A 15,042-nucleotide genomic window follows, 5' to 3' on the forward strand; every position below is an offset into this window, starting at 1 on the left:
GTGGCAGTTCATCTCTACTCACACATACACACACACACACACACATCACACACTTGCATGCATATCGTTGTGTTGTCTCAACCAACAGGCATCCTGCAGGGTGTCTCCTAATATTATTCTTATGCAGTGTAAGTGACAATTTCTGCACATTTAAGCATTTTGTTTCCTCACTCGACTGTGAAATTAGCAGATTTTTTTTGCCTACAGTGGATTAACATTTTTGTTTGTGCGTGTGCATGGATGTGGTGTGTGGTGGGTTAGCATGCAAGTGTGTGTTTGTAAGTGTGTAATCAGTGTGTGTGTGTACAGTGGCTGTAGGGCTTAGTGGTCGCCTACAAAATCACCTAACTTGTTCCAGTCAGTTGTTACTTGCAACAAAGAAAATCTCATTATCGAACAAGTTCATAATATGTGCCCTCTCTCGCACTTGTATAGATTTCAAACACACAGGCACAAGCATACCAGAGCATCTTAAATCCTTGTTGTGGTACAAGCAGATGTCTACAGCTGCTAGCCAGGCACTGGGGACTGAAAACATTTTAATTAGCCATCATTGTTTCTGCATTTAAGCTAAGCTCAGCCTATTTTTCTTGGCAGCCATACTCACTGACAGCTTTTTTTTTCAAGTTAAAGTCTTTACATGTAAATAATTAAAGCAGTCATTTGTGGCCTCTTAAATTCCAAGAATTCAGAGTGATGAGAAAGGCATTAAATGCTTGTGGAGGCGTGTTGACACAAAAGCAGAGTTTAACAGCAATATTTATATGTTCATGTAGACTTATTTGTATTTAACACAGACAAGACTTTAGACGTTAAATCCCTGACAAGGTTTACAAAAACAGAAAAAGCGCATAGAAATAAGAATAATCATATATGTCACAAGTATTGTGAAATTTTTGGGTATCCCTTTCTTCCTGAAATGCATGACCTTAGTTTTATCTTTGTTTATCTTCAGTCTCCATTTATTACTCCAGCAACACAAAGGATATAACAGTCTGAAGTCTGAAGATCGCTGTCATCCTCTGCAAGAAGAAATATATTGTCTGAAAAAATAATAGTGTCAATTATAAAGTCAAAAAGTCTGACCCTAATATCTACTTGTTAAACTTCCATCGCTAAATCATTTAATGAAAGTGGAAACTATATAGGTGAAAGCATATTCCCTTGTTTCACATCAAGTAGTGTTGAAATCTAGCCTGTTTTGGTCATTTGACAGAGCTTTGTAAAGCTTTCACAGCATTAGAATTTTTCCATCAATACCCAAATTTAGGCGACTGAAACTGGGAAAATCATGAATACATGATCACAACAGCTATCTAGAGGTTGAGAAAAAAAGATCAGCCATCTGCTGGTATTTTTGCATTTACTTTTGAAGAAAACAAGAAACATATTGCCAATAAAAGCTCTATTCTCTGAAAAGAGATTTTTTTTTTTCATCTACTGACACAACAGATGCTTCCAGATAATATTTAAGTCGCTTTGTATTATGAGAAATTTTAGATGGTGGGAAGAAACAGGGATAGGATCTAAACCAATTACCCATCTCTGAGTTCAAAAGTCCATATTTTTCCACTCTGTTCCTCACCTACACATATTCATAGTGTTGATACTTCAAACTCCTCTCCTCCCCTCCACCTCTTGCAGCGAGCCGATGTGGGACTTTCTGCCCTGACCATCACGCCTGAGCGAGAGAGTGTCGTGGACTTCACCACACGCTACATGGATTATTCTGTGGGCGTTCTGCTGCGCAAGGCCGAACGCACTGTGGACATGTTTGCCTGCCTGGCACCCTTCGACCTGTCACTGTGGGCGTGCATCGCGGGCACGGTGCTCTTGGTTGGCATTCTGGTGTACTTGCTCAACTGGCTCAACCCACCCCGGCTACCCATGGGATCTGTGTCCTCGACAACACTGTACAATTCCATGTGGTTTGTGTACGGCTCCTTTGTACAACAAGGTAAGTAAAAAAAAAAAGAAATCATCATGTATAAATAGATAATTAATGATTGATGGATACACATGTTTGGTGGTGTGTTAAATATCAGGGGTTTTATATAACAAACTATTATATGGACATTTGATTTAAAAACAAATATTCAATTGTGAATGGCAACATTACATGAAGATAGTAAACAAGAACATTTTGGTGTCACATGACAAACCTAAAAATTACATTTATGTACTGCTCATGCAGGAATAAATTAAATGCTTCCCACATAAGGAAGCATTTGATATATTAAACCAAAACCATGATGATTTCCCAAATCACACCTTAATCAAAGTGTTCTGGCAGCCTTAACCTAACCACACCCAGGACACATGACATGAACCCCTCTCTCCAGTGTCAAAGAACTGCACTTTGTATGCCCACCATCCACACTGTCCATATACAAGTTCCATGCATTATGGAAACATCGCTGTTGGAGCACTGAAAAAATGTTGGCAAGGAACCCAGCAATTATGTTATTTCCAAAATTTATAAGGTAAAACCAGTTAGTGGCATATGAGTATAAGAGACAGGATTTCACATGATATTATTTAATTGTCACATGATTCACCGTGTGACTGAAAGTGAACTTAAACCACAAATAGCTTGGCACGAGTGAGCCTGATGATGCAGGTATATTGTTTTCTCTGTTGCAGCCTTTTAATGAAGTCAGTCAAGCTCTATAATACTGGGATTCCTGACTTATTTGTTTCATAGTTTATGATTTATACCTCAGCTGGCAATCATAAGGTGCATATTAAGAGTTATTGAATAATATTTTCCTGTAGGGATTTGGACTTTTACAACACCACGCTGCACTTGCAGGGTCCATCACAAAGATAAAAGATAGATAGATAATGGGTGTGGAGGGAAGCTTGGAAGAAAAAATGTGATTGCTAAAGCAATATAATGTCAAAAATGTAATAATAGCTGTCCTCTGGGTGTAATAAGTGTGGATTGAGCTTTTGTGTTTGAGCACAATAGTCAAATGAGAACAAAAAGGAGGAGACATTTTGCTCCACACGGATTGTGTTGAGGATAATGACCTCATCCTGGTTATCTACCCTAAGATTTTCCACAATCCGTCGGGCCATGCTCAGGTGTGGAGATCAGACAATTGACACCTAGGGAAGGATTTATAGTAAATTTCATCAGTGCAGGAAGAGAACCGTGACAGGGAAAGGAAAGGGCAATGGAAAATGGGGAAAAATAAGATCACAAGAATGTGTATGCGTATATTTTTGAGTGGTTCCTTGAGTAGGCATGCATACATTAAGTGTAGTATGAAAGAGAGCGACTACGAACATGACTTGAACACTCAGTCGTAGGCTCATTCTAATGTATATGTCGGTGGTTTGCAGTATTATAAATAAATAACTGCTATTTTCTAGTGAGTACAGTTTGCTCTTCTTATCGTGCTCTGAAACACGCAATAGTTAATTTTTTAAGCAACATTAATTATGCAAATTTTTGGGAGGAATGGTTTTCTTTTAAAACATTGCCTGTGAAACATTTCAGGCCCTGAATAAGCAACTGATGAGCATTCTACTGTTTGGTAAATAGTCCTCCATCTTGTGCTGCAGTTAATGGTGGTAATGATGATGATGATACATGCTAATTGCTATTTGATATTCGCAATCGTTTCTCTTTTTAGCTGTAATTAACATTTTAGTCATGGCATCATTAGAGGTAAAAAAAAACTGAGAGAGAAAGAACCTAATTTTTCAAGAGTGGGTCCTCCTTTTGTGTGTGAATATATTGGTGTGTATGGTTTGTGCTGGGTTATATATGGTGTGTGTAAGTGTATGTTTGTGTGTTGCATCAGGTACTTCCTGTTCATGTGAGAAGAGCTATGCTTTAGTCACAGGTAATTCGTTTCTGATTTGGCTAGCCAGAAATATCTCTCACAAAATTAACTGAGCATGAACGGTCTACTGCTGCAAGGCTAAGTGGGCTGACCTTCTCTAGCTTTAAAAGTCACCGGCTGGAATGTGGGTTTACTTTCATCCCAGCAATCATTGTGTAAAGTAGAGATCTCCCCAGACACCCGAAAATTAATTATAAAATGAAACTATACCACTGACAAATTATGAATAATTTGAAAGACAGGTTCAAAAAAAAGCTTTATAAAGAAAATGGCAAATAAACACCTACAGAAGCATATATAATACACCAACTATTTCATACAAGGGTTTATCTCACTCTCACAGTACCTTTATAATGTCCCAGACCTTTGTGCTTCAAATTTTGCCCTCAGGGAAATGTGATTCAGATGCAAAGACACATGCACATTCACAGCAGGGGGGGAGCTGGAGATGAGTGATGAGAGCGAATACTCAAACATGACGCCATAATTTTGCTTTTGGCTGTGTCACTATGACTGCTGGAGAGAAAGAGGGAGGCGTAGAGGGATTACACCGATTTCTCTCCACCTTTCTCTTTTCTTCTCCTCCTCCCTTCTTTCTCTGACTATTTCATTTTCTTCCTCTCTCCTTTGTTTCCTTTCCTCTTCTCTTTCTTATATTTCAATTTTCCTCCCTTTCATCTCTTCTTTTTTTGTCTTTTTTCTCTATCATCTTTTCTTCCTCCTTCTATTCATCCTTCCTTCTTCTCCACATGTGTCCCTTTCTTTACACCCCCTCCCATTTTCTCTTCTCTCTGTCACCCTTCCTTTTTCTTCACACCTTTGCTCCTTCCCTCTTGCTAATCAGAGCCACCAAGGTACTAGTGTGTGTGTGTGTGTGTGTGTGTGTGTCTGTGTGTGCGCACACGTTTTTGTTACCTCATAGGAACCTTTTCCACTGTGTGTGGGATAGAGAGAGAGAGCAAGCATGTGCATGCACACTAAGGCCAACATAGGCAGTGGTGGGAAAAATGTCTATACGCAATAAACTTTCTAATTGGTCTCAAGGAGAGTGAGAGAGACAGAATGTAGGAAAGAGAAAGTGGAGAGGAAGAAGCAGAGGCACAAGTAGAAGGACCTCATTTGACAAAATCTGCTACTTGGAAATTGACTTTGTTAACAACTTTATCAAAGACCAAAAAGATATCTTGGGATTTGGTTTTATTATTCAACATAACGGTAATACAGTATCTCCTCAAACAAAAGAAATACCTCAAAAAGCAACTCTGACATAAAATATTTAACAATTGTTCATAGAAATAGCTTTAAGACGCACAGCAAGAATACAGAAAAAAATAAATATTAAAGTCTAGTAGTCCCACATGCATACATAATAACCTCAGATTAAGAGTTTAATTGTGAGTCAACAGAAGGATGTGACTGTTAATCTCCTGTCTGTGAAAAAAAACAAAACGAGGCTAAAAAGAGATTAAACATAAATTTATACAGCTCTAACTTTACAAGCAACCATCAGGTGAAGGGTATAGAAGGTGTATATATAGCACAATCCATCAGAACGAGGCCAGACAGCACATTAAAAAGCCATGTTGTACATACTATTATTAACAAAAGACATACTGAGGGGGAAAATTGTAAGGTGCAAGTAGTTTTTGGTACAAAAGATGATTCAAATAAAATACAATTTTGCATTCACAAGTAGCACAGCGGTAGCAACTTTCTGTGTGTTGAATACCAGCTGTATAATCTTACTGCAACTCAAAAACATTGAGTGGAGGTGTCCAGCAGTATCCATCATTTGGCACACATCTGTCTTGGATGTTGCTTAGAATTTGATTCTGGTTTTAGTCACAATCCACCTGTCTTTTTGCTAAAAGCGAGCACCTCTCCATTGCTGCCAACACAAATGTGATGGGGGGCATCTCAGAACTGAAGATTGTGACAGAAGTAGGGATGAAAGGATTTGTGGATGATCGCAGAAAAGTGAAGTAAGAGCCGGAGAATGTATGAAAGTTATCCATGTAGAGGAGGAGATGTGGGAGAGAGGATATGATTTAAAGAGTATGTGAAATGTTTCCTAAAGAGATTAATTTTAAGCTTCAGCCGGGTCAGTGTTTGGCCCTGGCTAAGGTGGGAAAGTCATTCCAATATTTTTTCAGAGCAAGGAGGGACGAGAGTCAAGGCTAGGACGAGTGATTACCAGGTCAAAATATTAGGAGAGCCAAGCAGACAACATTGGTGGAGTACAGAATATTGACTGGTATGTAGAGGCTAGACAGACCATGGCCTTGAGTGATGGGGATATTCACTCATTTGTAGTCTTGTACATCAGGTTTTGGATTTGAAATAAGCCACCACAGGCGAAGGGAGAGTAGGAGGAGGGTGACATGCAAGAATTCAGGAAGGTCGAAAACAAGACAGCCTGCAGCACTTTGAATGAGTTGTAGGGAGTGTGGTCAGAAAAAAAAAGTTGCAATACCTCAGACAGATGTTTAAACAAAGTGAGCAGAAGTGCTACTAAGGAAGTGCCTACTCTACTCAATGTTGCAGATAACCGTAAACCAGCAAGAACAGAAGAATATGCTTGAAAGCAAAAGAGCCTTTGTGAGATGGACATGTTCATGCATGACGTAGAATGAAAGTGTTATTCATCATTAAAGATAATAACGCTGTTTAAATTACAGCCTGTAAAGTGGATTAAACATAATTTTCTACGGATAGACAGAATAAAATCCAAAGGCAAATTAAAGTGACCATTTATTATTATGTTTGAGTCATCTAGAGAATTCTACTGAATATTCAAAGTAAATGCAGTAATGATGCAATTAATTTGTGATCCGTTTCATTAAAAGCAAACCTCAAAGTGTTACAAGAAAAACATAATTCTAGGAAGAAAGAAAAGAAGATAAAAGACCAGGAAGCTAAGAAATAGCGGTAAAAGGAGTGGATAGATAATTTAGCAGTTGAAAGAAAAACGTCCTGCTGTAGAGAGATGTTTCTGGACTTGTTTTAACAGAAAGCTCAGGGTCTGTAGTGCCCTCAGGTGTGTTTGGGCAGTGTGTTTCGCAGGTGGGGAGGATGTGCTACAGATTACATTTTTAAACTGCAACAACTGCGATACAACTGTTTTTGGAGTTGTTTTTATTTATTTCTTTTCGGTGAAAAATCGGCGCTCTCGGAGACAGAGCGAAGAAAGCTGAAGTGGCCGCAGCTATCAAATGGACTGTGAACTCCGCTGTAATTGAAATGTACAAACAAGCAACGGAAGCTCGCAGTCAAAGGAGGCATCTCTGCTGACGAGTAACCTGTGTAGGAGGGAGGTACTGTTATGCAAGTCGGACTAGTAGAGAGAAAAATTTCAACGAGGAGAGAGTGTGAGAGCGGGCACCTTGCCCTGTTCCTCCATCCCATCTCCTGTTTCAATACCTTCCCGTCTCCCTCTATCTGTCTAACCATCTTCCCACTTCCTCCTTGCACTGCCCTGACTTATAAGTTTTGCCAGCAGCGTTTGAGCGAAAGTAGAACAGTCAAAAGCAAAACTCTAGTGTCATGTTGAATATTTGTCTTCTCGCAAAATCTTTTCCCAGTCATTCTTGTTGTCTCACTTTATGCCATTCTCCCCTAATTAATGTCCTAACCAGTGGGGGAGGAGAAAGACACACTGTGAAGAAACACTGTGTTTTTGTGGGTGTGTGAGTATATGCATATACAGTGTGTTATCTTTGCATGCAGCAGCACTGTCAGCATGAGTGCTGCTGTCTCTCAATTAGGGCAAACTTTGTGGGAAATATATACACAATCACACATGCACACTGTGAATTATTTGTTTTCACTGTATGAAAAAAAAAAAAAGCTCAAATACACATTACACACACACACACACACACACGCACACACACAGAGTCAAGGCCATAGGCCATAATCAACACTTTCATCTTTCCATCTGCTGCTCCAAACATCTCTCGCTTGCTTTTCCCTCTTTTTTTTTTTATTCCTTTCACACAGTCTGCACCTCCTTTTTTCACTGTCCCCTGCTGTGCGTCTGTCTGTCTGTATGACTCTGTGCGTGAGAGAGAGAGAGGAAGAGTGTGTGTTCTTGTTGGAGAGCAATATAGGGAAAAAAAAAAAAACAATTGTTTCTCTGTTTCCTTCCCCTCATCCTTTTGTATTCCATCCCTCCTTCACTGACTTCTCTCCATTCTCCAATTCTCTCTACTTACTGCTGAGTTTTTGCCATGTGAATAGTGTTCACATTCAGCACTCCACTTTCCCTCTCTCGCTCCCTCTCTGTGTCTCTCCCTCCATCATTATCTCTGTTTCTGCTGTGCCATACTGCTGGGAAAGCAACGTTATCATCATTTTCCTGCTCTCTCCTTCTCTTTTCCTCCCTCTCTTCCTCTCTTTATGACTTCCTCTAATCCATTATCCCACTCTAACGACTCTGTTGTGCTGCTGTGAAGTGGACCCAACTTTAGGACACCCATGCCTCCTGACTGCACCCCTCTATCTCTCCATCTATCCTCCCTCTTTTCTTCTTTCTGTCCCTGTCACAGTCTCTTTCTGACTACAGAGATGTGCCACTGCGAAAAGAGACCGTCTCTCAGCAGTTCCATTAAATTCATCTCTCTCTTCTACTCTTTCTTCCACTCTCTGCTCTCTTGTTTCTGTCACAGTTGCTTCCTTTCCTTCCTCCTCTTTCTCTCCATTCTCAGGGCCCTCCCTCTATCCACTACTTTCTTACCGCTCACAAGTGATGAGGTCTGACTGTTAGTGGTTCAGCCACATCGTGTTCATACCTGCTTTCATCCATTCTGCTCTCCATGCAGCCTATATTGCATGTACAGTTGTTAAATTTAGCTACACCTCAACCAGCTACAACAATAAAATGCTGCTTACATGTTAGTGCATCTGTAATAATAACACAACAATATAGCATATGTAATAATATTCTGACAGTAGCCATTCTGCATAATGAATTATTTTACCTTTGCTGAAAACGCTTCTGTCTCTTGTCGTTTTGAATGCAGAGCTTTGAGTTGCGATAGAGTGCTTTTATACTTTAATATTGCTACTTTTACTAAAACTAAACCTGCAACAAATGAAACAAAGCCTGCGAGCCAGCTCAGGCAGCACAACTCGAGGCACCACCTCACTCACAGGGGCGTACTCCTCACTGCAACATATATCCAACCCTTAAGCCTCTTTCAGACAGCGAGCGGTTAGAGGAGAGAGTGCAGCTGCCACTCTTACTTCCGGCTTGTTGTATGACTATAGCAACCATGGAAAGGACAGTGCAGGGAAATGCATTGGGAAATGATGCAGGAGTGGATTTTATTGGTATCTGAGTTTCATGAATTATACACCTCTTCACCAGCAGAGAACAGACAGATCCATGAAGAGAAACTGTTATGGAGCAACATCAGCTTCAAAGTCTGATGATCTAATCTGGGACAGTAAACAACATTTAAGATACTAGTTATTAAAACGTACTATATTAATCATGTTTTATTGCTCAGCATTTGCTCTGTTTTTTGTTTGTTTGTTTGTTTTTTTGTTTGTTTTTGGCAACTTGGAGGCAGCCGATAGAAGCTGTAAACACAAAATAGACATATTATCACCCCTTTAAGTTGATAGGCTGAACTTGTTAGCAAATGGCTGTGAATTCAGTCATGAATTAGCGTTAATATTAAATTTGTGTCCACCTGATGAATGTAAGTCCAATATTCACTCTACTTTTAGCTCTGGTTTGTTCTCCACCAACTTCTGAGGGAAACATTTGGCTCTTAGCTGCTAAATGCTCCACTTTGCACACCAGCTAGCTGCTAAATTTATATGTCTGCTGTTTGGTGCTGAGCAGGTTAGGGTACAGTGGATTTCTAAAGCATTTTAGCTGAAAACTAATAAACCAAAACCGGGTTGGAAGAACAAAATAATGAATAAAAAGATGCTATAAATCTCCATAGAGCTGAGGGGAATTGCAGAATCAGGTGAAGATTCTTTGTGCATTCATCACTATATGTTACTCTTTTCACATACAAACAGTCAATGGATCCATTGTAAATATTAAAATATTGATTGTAGCTGCTTTAAATAAAAGATCGGAATACTTCCTACACCACTGTCAGCCTACATGTCCAGTCCAGTTGCAGTAATCTTTCATAATGTGGATGACAGATTAAATGGCCACAATATATTTACAAAGACTACAAACGTATTTGTTATTCAAAGGATGGATTCTGGGTGCTTTAACACTTTTCTACGCCTCGCTAAAATAATAGTGAATATGACATTTTACTGATTCAACAGTTTCAGTCCTTGTACTGAGTGGCTCGCTAAGCAATTGGAAAATGGAAATGTGTCTCCTGTCTGTGTTTTGATTGTCGTCATAGAGCGACAGATTTGGCCTTCCACTTTAATTGTCCTGTTTCACTCCCGCTGGTAGAGACAGGGGCTGCAGCCAAGAGCTAAGTTATCTGTCTCATACTACCCAGCATGCTTGGGTTACACATGTCAGGGTGTAATGTATGTGTTGACTCTCACATGCTGTTAACGCACTTCCTCACTTTCCCTTCCTTTTTCTCTCTCCATCTTAAATGTGTAATCATACTGGTTAAGTTGCATAAACAAAATGTCTCCTGCTGTTCTACTGCAGTAAATGTCACATTCAGTTGAAGCCCGTAAAAAGAGAGCGTGACGGAAACAGACAGAAAGATACGACGCTAACATTTGCAGAGTGAACAAATCTTTAAATAAAAACAATATAACAAGCATCCTCACCTGTGTTTTCTTGTGTAGACTGTAATGTTAATGGATATTTTGTACCTCTCATGAAAATATAAATCAAAGCAGATCAGAAGCACACTGAAATTAGATAGTCTTGTCTTCTAGCCAGATTCTTTCACAAGGGTGTCAGAGAAGCTGTAGATAACAGGGTCAATAATGAGTAGGGTGGCTTAATTGTTATACAAGCATATTTATTTTGGGCTCTCTGTTGTTAACTGCCTCAGATAAACAGAGATGGTGAACTCCATTAATTTCCTGGTGAATGTGTTGTAAAGGCCAGGCTTTAAGCAGAATGAAACTGGAATAAACAATAGATTGAATTGCTTCTTGATAGATGTTGTTCTGAGTTTTATTAAAAGTATAAACCCTAACTTTAAAAAGAAAATAAAAAAACTGTATATTTTAAAGCTCAACATATTGGATAAGACTCTTTGTAATTACAATACGACATGGAGAATTATGCAGCCTTCGACTAGCACTTGTCAGAAACACGACAGAGACAAAGAATAGATTCATTGGTGGCTTTTGTTCATCAACAAAAGCCATGGCAACAAATGAAGTTCTGATTTCCCTTAGTAACCCTCAGTGAAGCCAGATAATTGCAAGATTTATGTGATCATTTATGTTAACATGGCACCCCCCCCTGTTTACTTCCCCCCTCCAGCAAAACCCCTCAGCTAGAAGAAAGAGAAAAGGAGGAATAGTAGATAGGTCAGTCAAAAGAGATAAAACAGTGGGAGAGCTGAGTGCTGCACACCTTGTTAGACACCTTGTTAGTGTTCAGTCAGTCATTATAGTGTCTGCTGAGGCAGGACTAGAGGGTTGGAAAGCAAGACAGAATAGCTTAGGTTTTCACAGTGGCCAAACTAACATGAAAGCTGGTGTTTTAAATGGAAATAAATACACTGCAAGGTGGAGAATGTATGATAACATACTACTCTACTTATTATTTCAGTCTTGGTTTTGCACAGATAGTGCTTGATGTCAGTTTAAAGGTGCAATATGTATTCTAAATGCAAACAAGGATTCACATCTCTCCTGATCCTGACAAATCTATGAATCTGTAAACTACAGTATCAGTCAAAAGTTTGGACGCATCTTCCCATTCCCTTGAATGCAAAGGCGTGTCCAAGCTTTTGACTGGTAACGTATGTGATTACATAGTTTAACATGTGGGTCTCTAAAGGTGTGATGTCCATTCTCTCAACATTCTGTTAGTATTTTCATAGTTGTCACAAACTTGAGTGAGATTAAGTTAGTATCTAAATACTGGTGCAGATTGGAAGGTTTTAGAGTTATATCAAGAACTCACGTGTTATCACCTGCTGGTTACATTATTGTTATATAAGAAGTTAGAAGCAGGGAAGTGTATTTATTGCACACATCTGTCAGTCTAAGATGGTGTATCACGGTGTGTCACTTTGCACACTGAAGATCTGAAGGCATCTGGCTCATATATTAGCTACATCACTGGTACCATATTTTATTTGTTCCCAGGGGAACACACTTCAAACACTGTGATTTTCAGTACATTTGATTTTTGCAGCAGAGTTGTTACACTACTCACTTTGATTATATCTTCACTGGATTGGGCGTATTATATAATCTCTATTTTGTGTTCTTTTATTTGTTCATTTGTTATTTCATGCACTAACTAGTCACTGAACAAGAACTATTCCACTAGTTTAGGGTGGGACTAATATAAATATAATAAACTAATTCCAGTTGAGGATCATTTTAAATCTAAATGTTTTATCAAATATGATAATCAAAAACTTAAACCTTACATTTTCTTAGACACTTTTATTTATTTAAGTTCTGTTTGAAAGTCCCATCATTTTATATGGTCAGTATACAAATTAAAGTATGTTTTGTTTGAAATAATGGGTCACGTAATTTTACCTATTTACTGTAAATACATGATTATACGTAAGCAACAGAAATGCAGCTTTTTCCCTGCTCACAGTTACAGAGGAGAGCTAAATTTTTCCTACATCTTGAAATTAGCTGCCAAATGTAAACTTTGTGTAGCTGACAGGGGAACAGTTTGAAGATCAAATAGTTTCTAATTACAATATTGGAATCAATGGCCTTTTTTACTCACTGCAGATACAAAGTCCATTAACAGCATATTAATCTGTTCAAAGTCCAAGGTTCTTTTGCCTGAGAACATGACTTTGCTAGTTATGTGTAATCCCAAGTGAATGTGATCTTAACATTAGTTACTCCTAAAAGTCATCTTAAAAATGACATAGCGCTTTTAAAAAGTCTTTTTTAGTATTTAATATTCTTATTTTCGTTGTTGTTGTTGTTGTTTGCTGTATTGTTACTTGCTTTTATTGCAGCAGTGACTGACTGAACAGTAAGATAATAACAGCTAATTTTCGCTGCAGATAAAATGTAACAGCTTTGGAATTGAGAGGAAAAGGTTGAATATAATGAATATTTATTTCATTTATTTCCAATGTTTCTTCACTTAACTAGTTCATAAAATTGAATTAAAAAGTCACTAACCTTAGTTTCACTGCAATGGAAACAATTGATAGGTTTTGTGTAGGTGTATGTGTGGTTTTGTGTGGTCTGCATGAGATTGAAGCAGCTTGTGTGAGTGCACTCACCAGCTATAAGTTGCCTTTGTCTGTGGGGAACTATTCATTTTCATTGAACATCTACAGATGATCTGCGGAGGAGAGGGATCAACAGAGAGAGCACTTGATGAATCTCTGAGGTCTTGCCCATCTACATTCTTTCTCATATTACCTTTCTGTTCTCCAGAGATGAGGACCTCTTCACTGTCTAATAAAATGTGGTAACATGCAATTATGTACTCAAACTTAAAAAAGAAATCAGACTCACTTTTAGCCAATTAGAGCATTAATTGTTTTCAATGCTCTTTAACTGAGTTTCCATAATCAATAGCGTTTTGAACTCTGCTCATAATTCATATCTGTTCCGACAAAACTACTCAGTGTAATGGCAGCATAACAGAAACAAAATGGGTGAGGGAAAGGCAAGGTGAGGACAGAGAGACAGGAAACAATGGGAGCAAAAAAGAAAGTAGGATACAGGAAAAACTTTGAGGAGACAGTGAAAGCTTAAGTCTCAAGGATCGGGTGAAGGTGGAGAAACAGGGTGAAAGACTCCGAGTGTTGTTTTAGTAAGATTTTCCTCATCCTGTGCTAAAAATAAAAACACACAAAAAGTAGGAGACAAACAAGGCAGATACACAAAATCAGGCATATGTGGTATGTTTGACTTAATGGTTAATTAAAGGAGAATATCAGAAGTTTGCAGATCTGTAAAATCTGTAAATTGCCACAGTGAGTGTGGACATGATGCCCTTGAGGAAAAAGAGAAGGACGGCAAAAAGACGAGATGTTGGAGTGACAGAGAGAGGGGGGTGTGGGTGGCGAGTTGTGAAATATTGAGAGTGACATTGTTAAAACAGAATATGAGTGACTCAAACACTATTGCTTTCAAGTGAAAGGGCTTAGAAATACACACATACTCGCATATTTGTGTACTATGTGTGCATAGGAACACACACGCACACACACACACACACACACACACACAGATTGCCTTAGTCAAGCGAAAATTGCTGAGAGAGCCATCTGTCAGAAGTTGCACTCAGCGCCAGCCGTAGTCTTATTGGTTCGATAGAACAAGACACTGTCTGCATGCAGTCACCTATAATGAGAGCACAGTAGCTGCTAGCTGAATGCAATGTGTGTGTGTTTGTGCGTGGATGTATGTGCCACTGTGTGATTTTTGGTGAAAGAAAGGGAGAGAGATCAGAGAGCCCTGCATCTAATCTGACTGGCTTTGTATTGTTTGGTGCAGATTGTCTGAGGTTGTTTTTTTTTTTCATCAGGAAGCTTCATAGTTGCTGTAGGTTTCAGACACCCACAAGTTTTTTTTTGTTTTTTTTTTACTTCAGTCTTTCCAAAAATGCTTTGAGATTCAACACCAGTTTAAAGGAAAAAAAGTATATTTAGAAACAAATGCCTTACAGACTGGGCAGTAACTAAAAATGCACCACAAAGTCTTCTGTTACTAATGTTTCCTATTCTCCCTTGAAGACTATTAGGGTGAGATATTAATAAATAGCTCAATTCATCACCACTTTTTAAACAACCTGGAGATATTATGGATTGGCTGTACACTGGTGTATGAAATTTTCTCTCATTCTGCAAGGCAAGGCCTTACTTTTTGCCCTTTAGAAATAAGTGGATGGATACACAAAAATGCCACGTACACACGCACGGTCACACACGCACAGCCTTGACTTTCCATTGGCTGTTGTAACCCTTATATTATACACAGATTGTATTGATCCGTATATAGGAGGCGAGCAAGGAAACACAGCCTGTAAATAAGCTCAAAGTAATTTCTGCTGACTCCGTCATAT

General features: G+C 38.8%; 1 protein-coding gene across 3 annotated transcripts in view; it reads left to right on the forward strand.

Moving 5' to 3' along the window:
- The window catches only part of grid2 (glutamate receptor, ionotropic, delta 2), a 229,831-nt gene that overhangs the window by 112,054 nt on the left and 102,735 nt on the right, over positions 1 to 15,042 (forward strand). For all 3 annotated transcript variants that reach the window (XM_067612160.1, XM_067612168.1, XM_067612177.1), the window contains exon 9: positions 1,645 to 1,957. In XM_067612160.1, the coding sequence (XP_067468261.1) occupies positions 1,645 to 1,957 (313 nt within the window). The remainder of the gene's footprint in view (positions 1 to 1,644; positions 1,958 to 15,042) is intronic.

The sequence above is a fragment of the Thunnus thynnus genome, chromosome 2, assembly GCF_963924715.1.
Source record: "Thunnus thynnus chromosome 2, fThuThy2.1, whole genome shotgun sequence".
NCBI classification, from domain to species: Eukaryota; Metazoa; Chordata; class Actinopteri; order Scombriformes; family Scombridae; genus Thunnus; species Thunnus thynnus.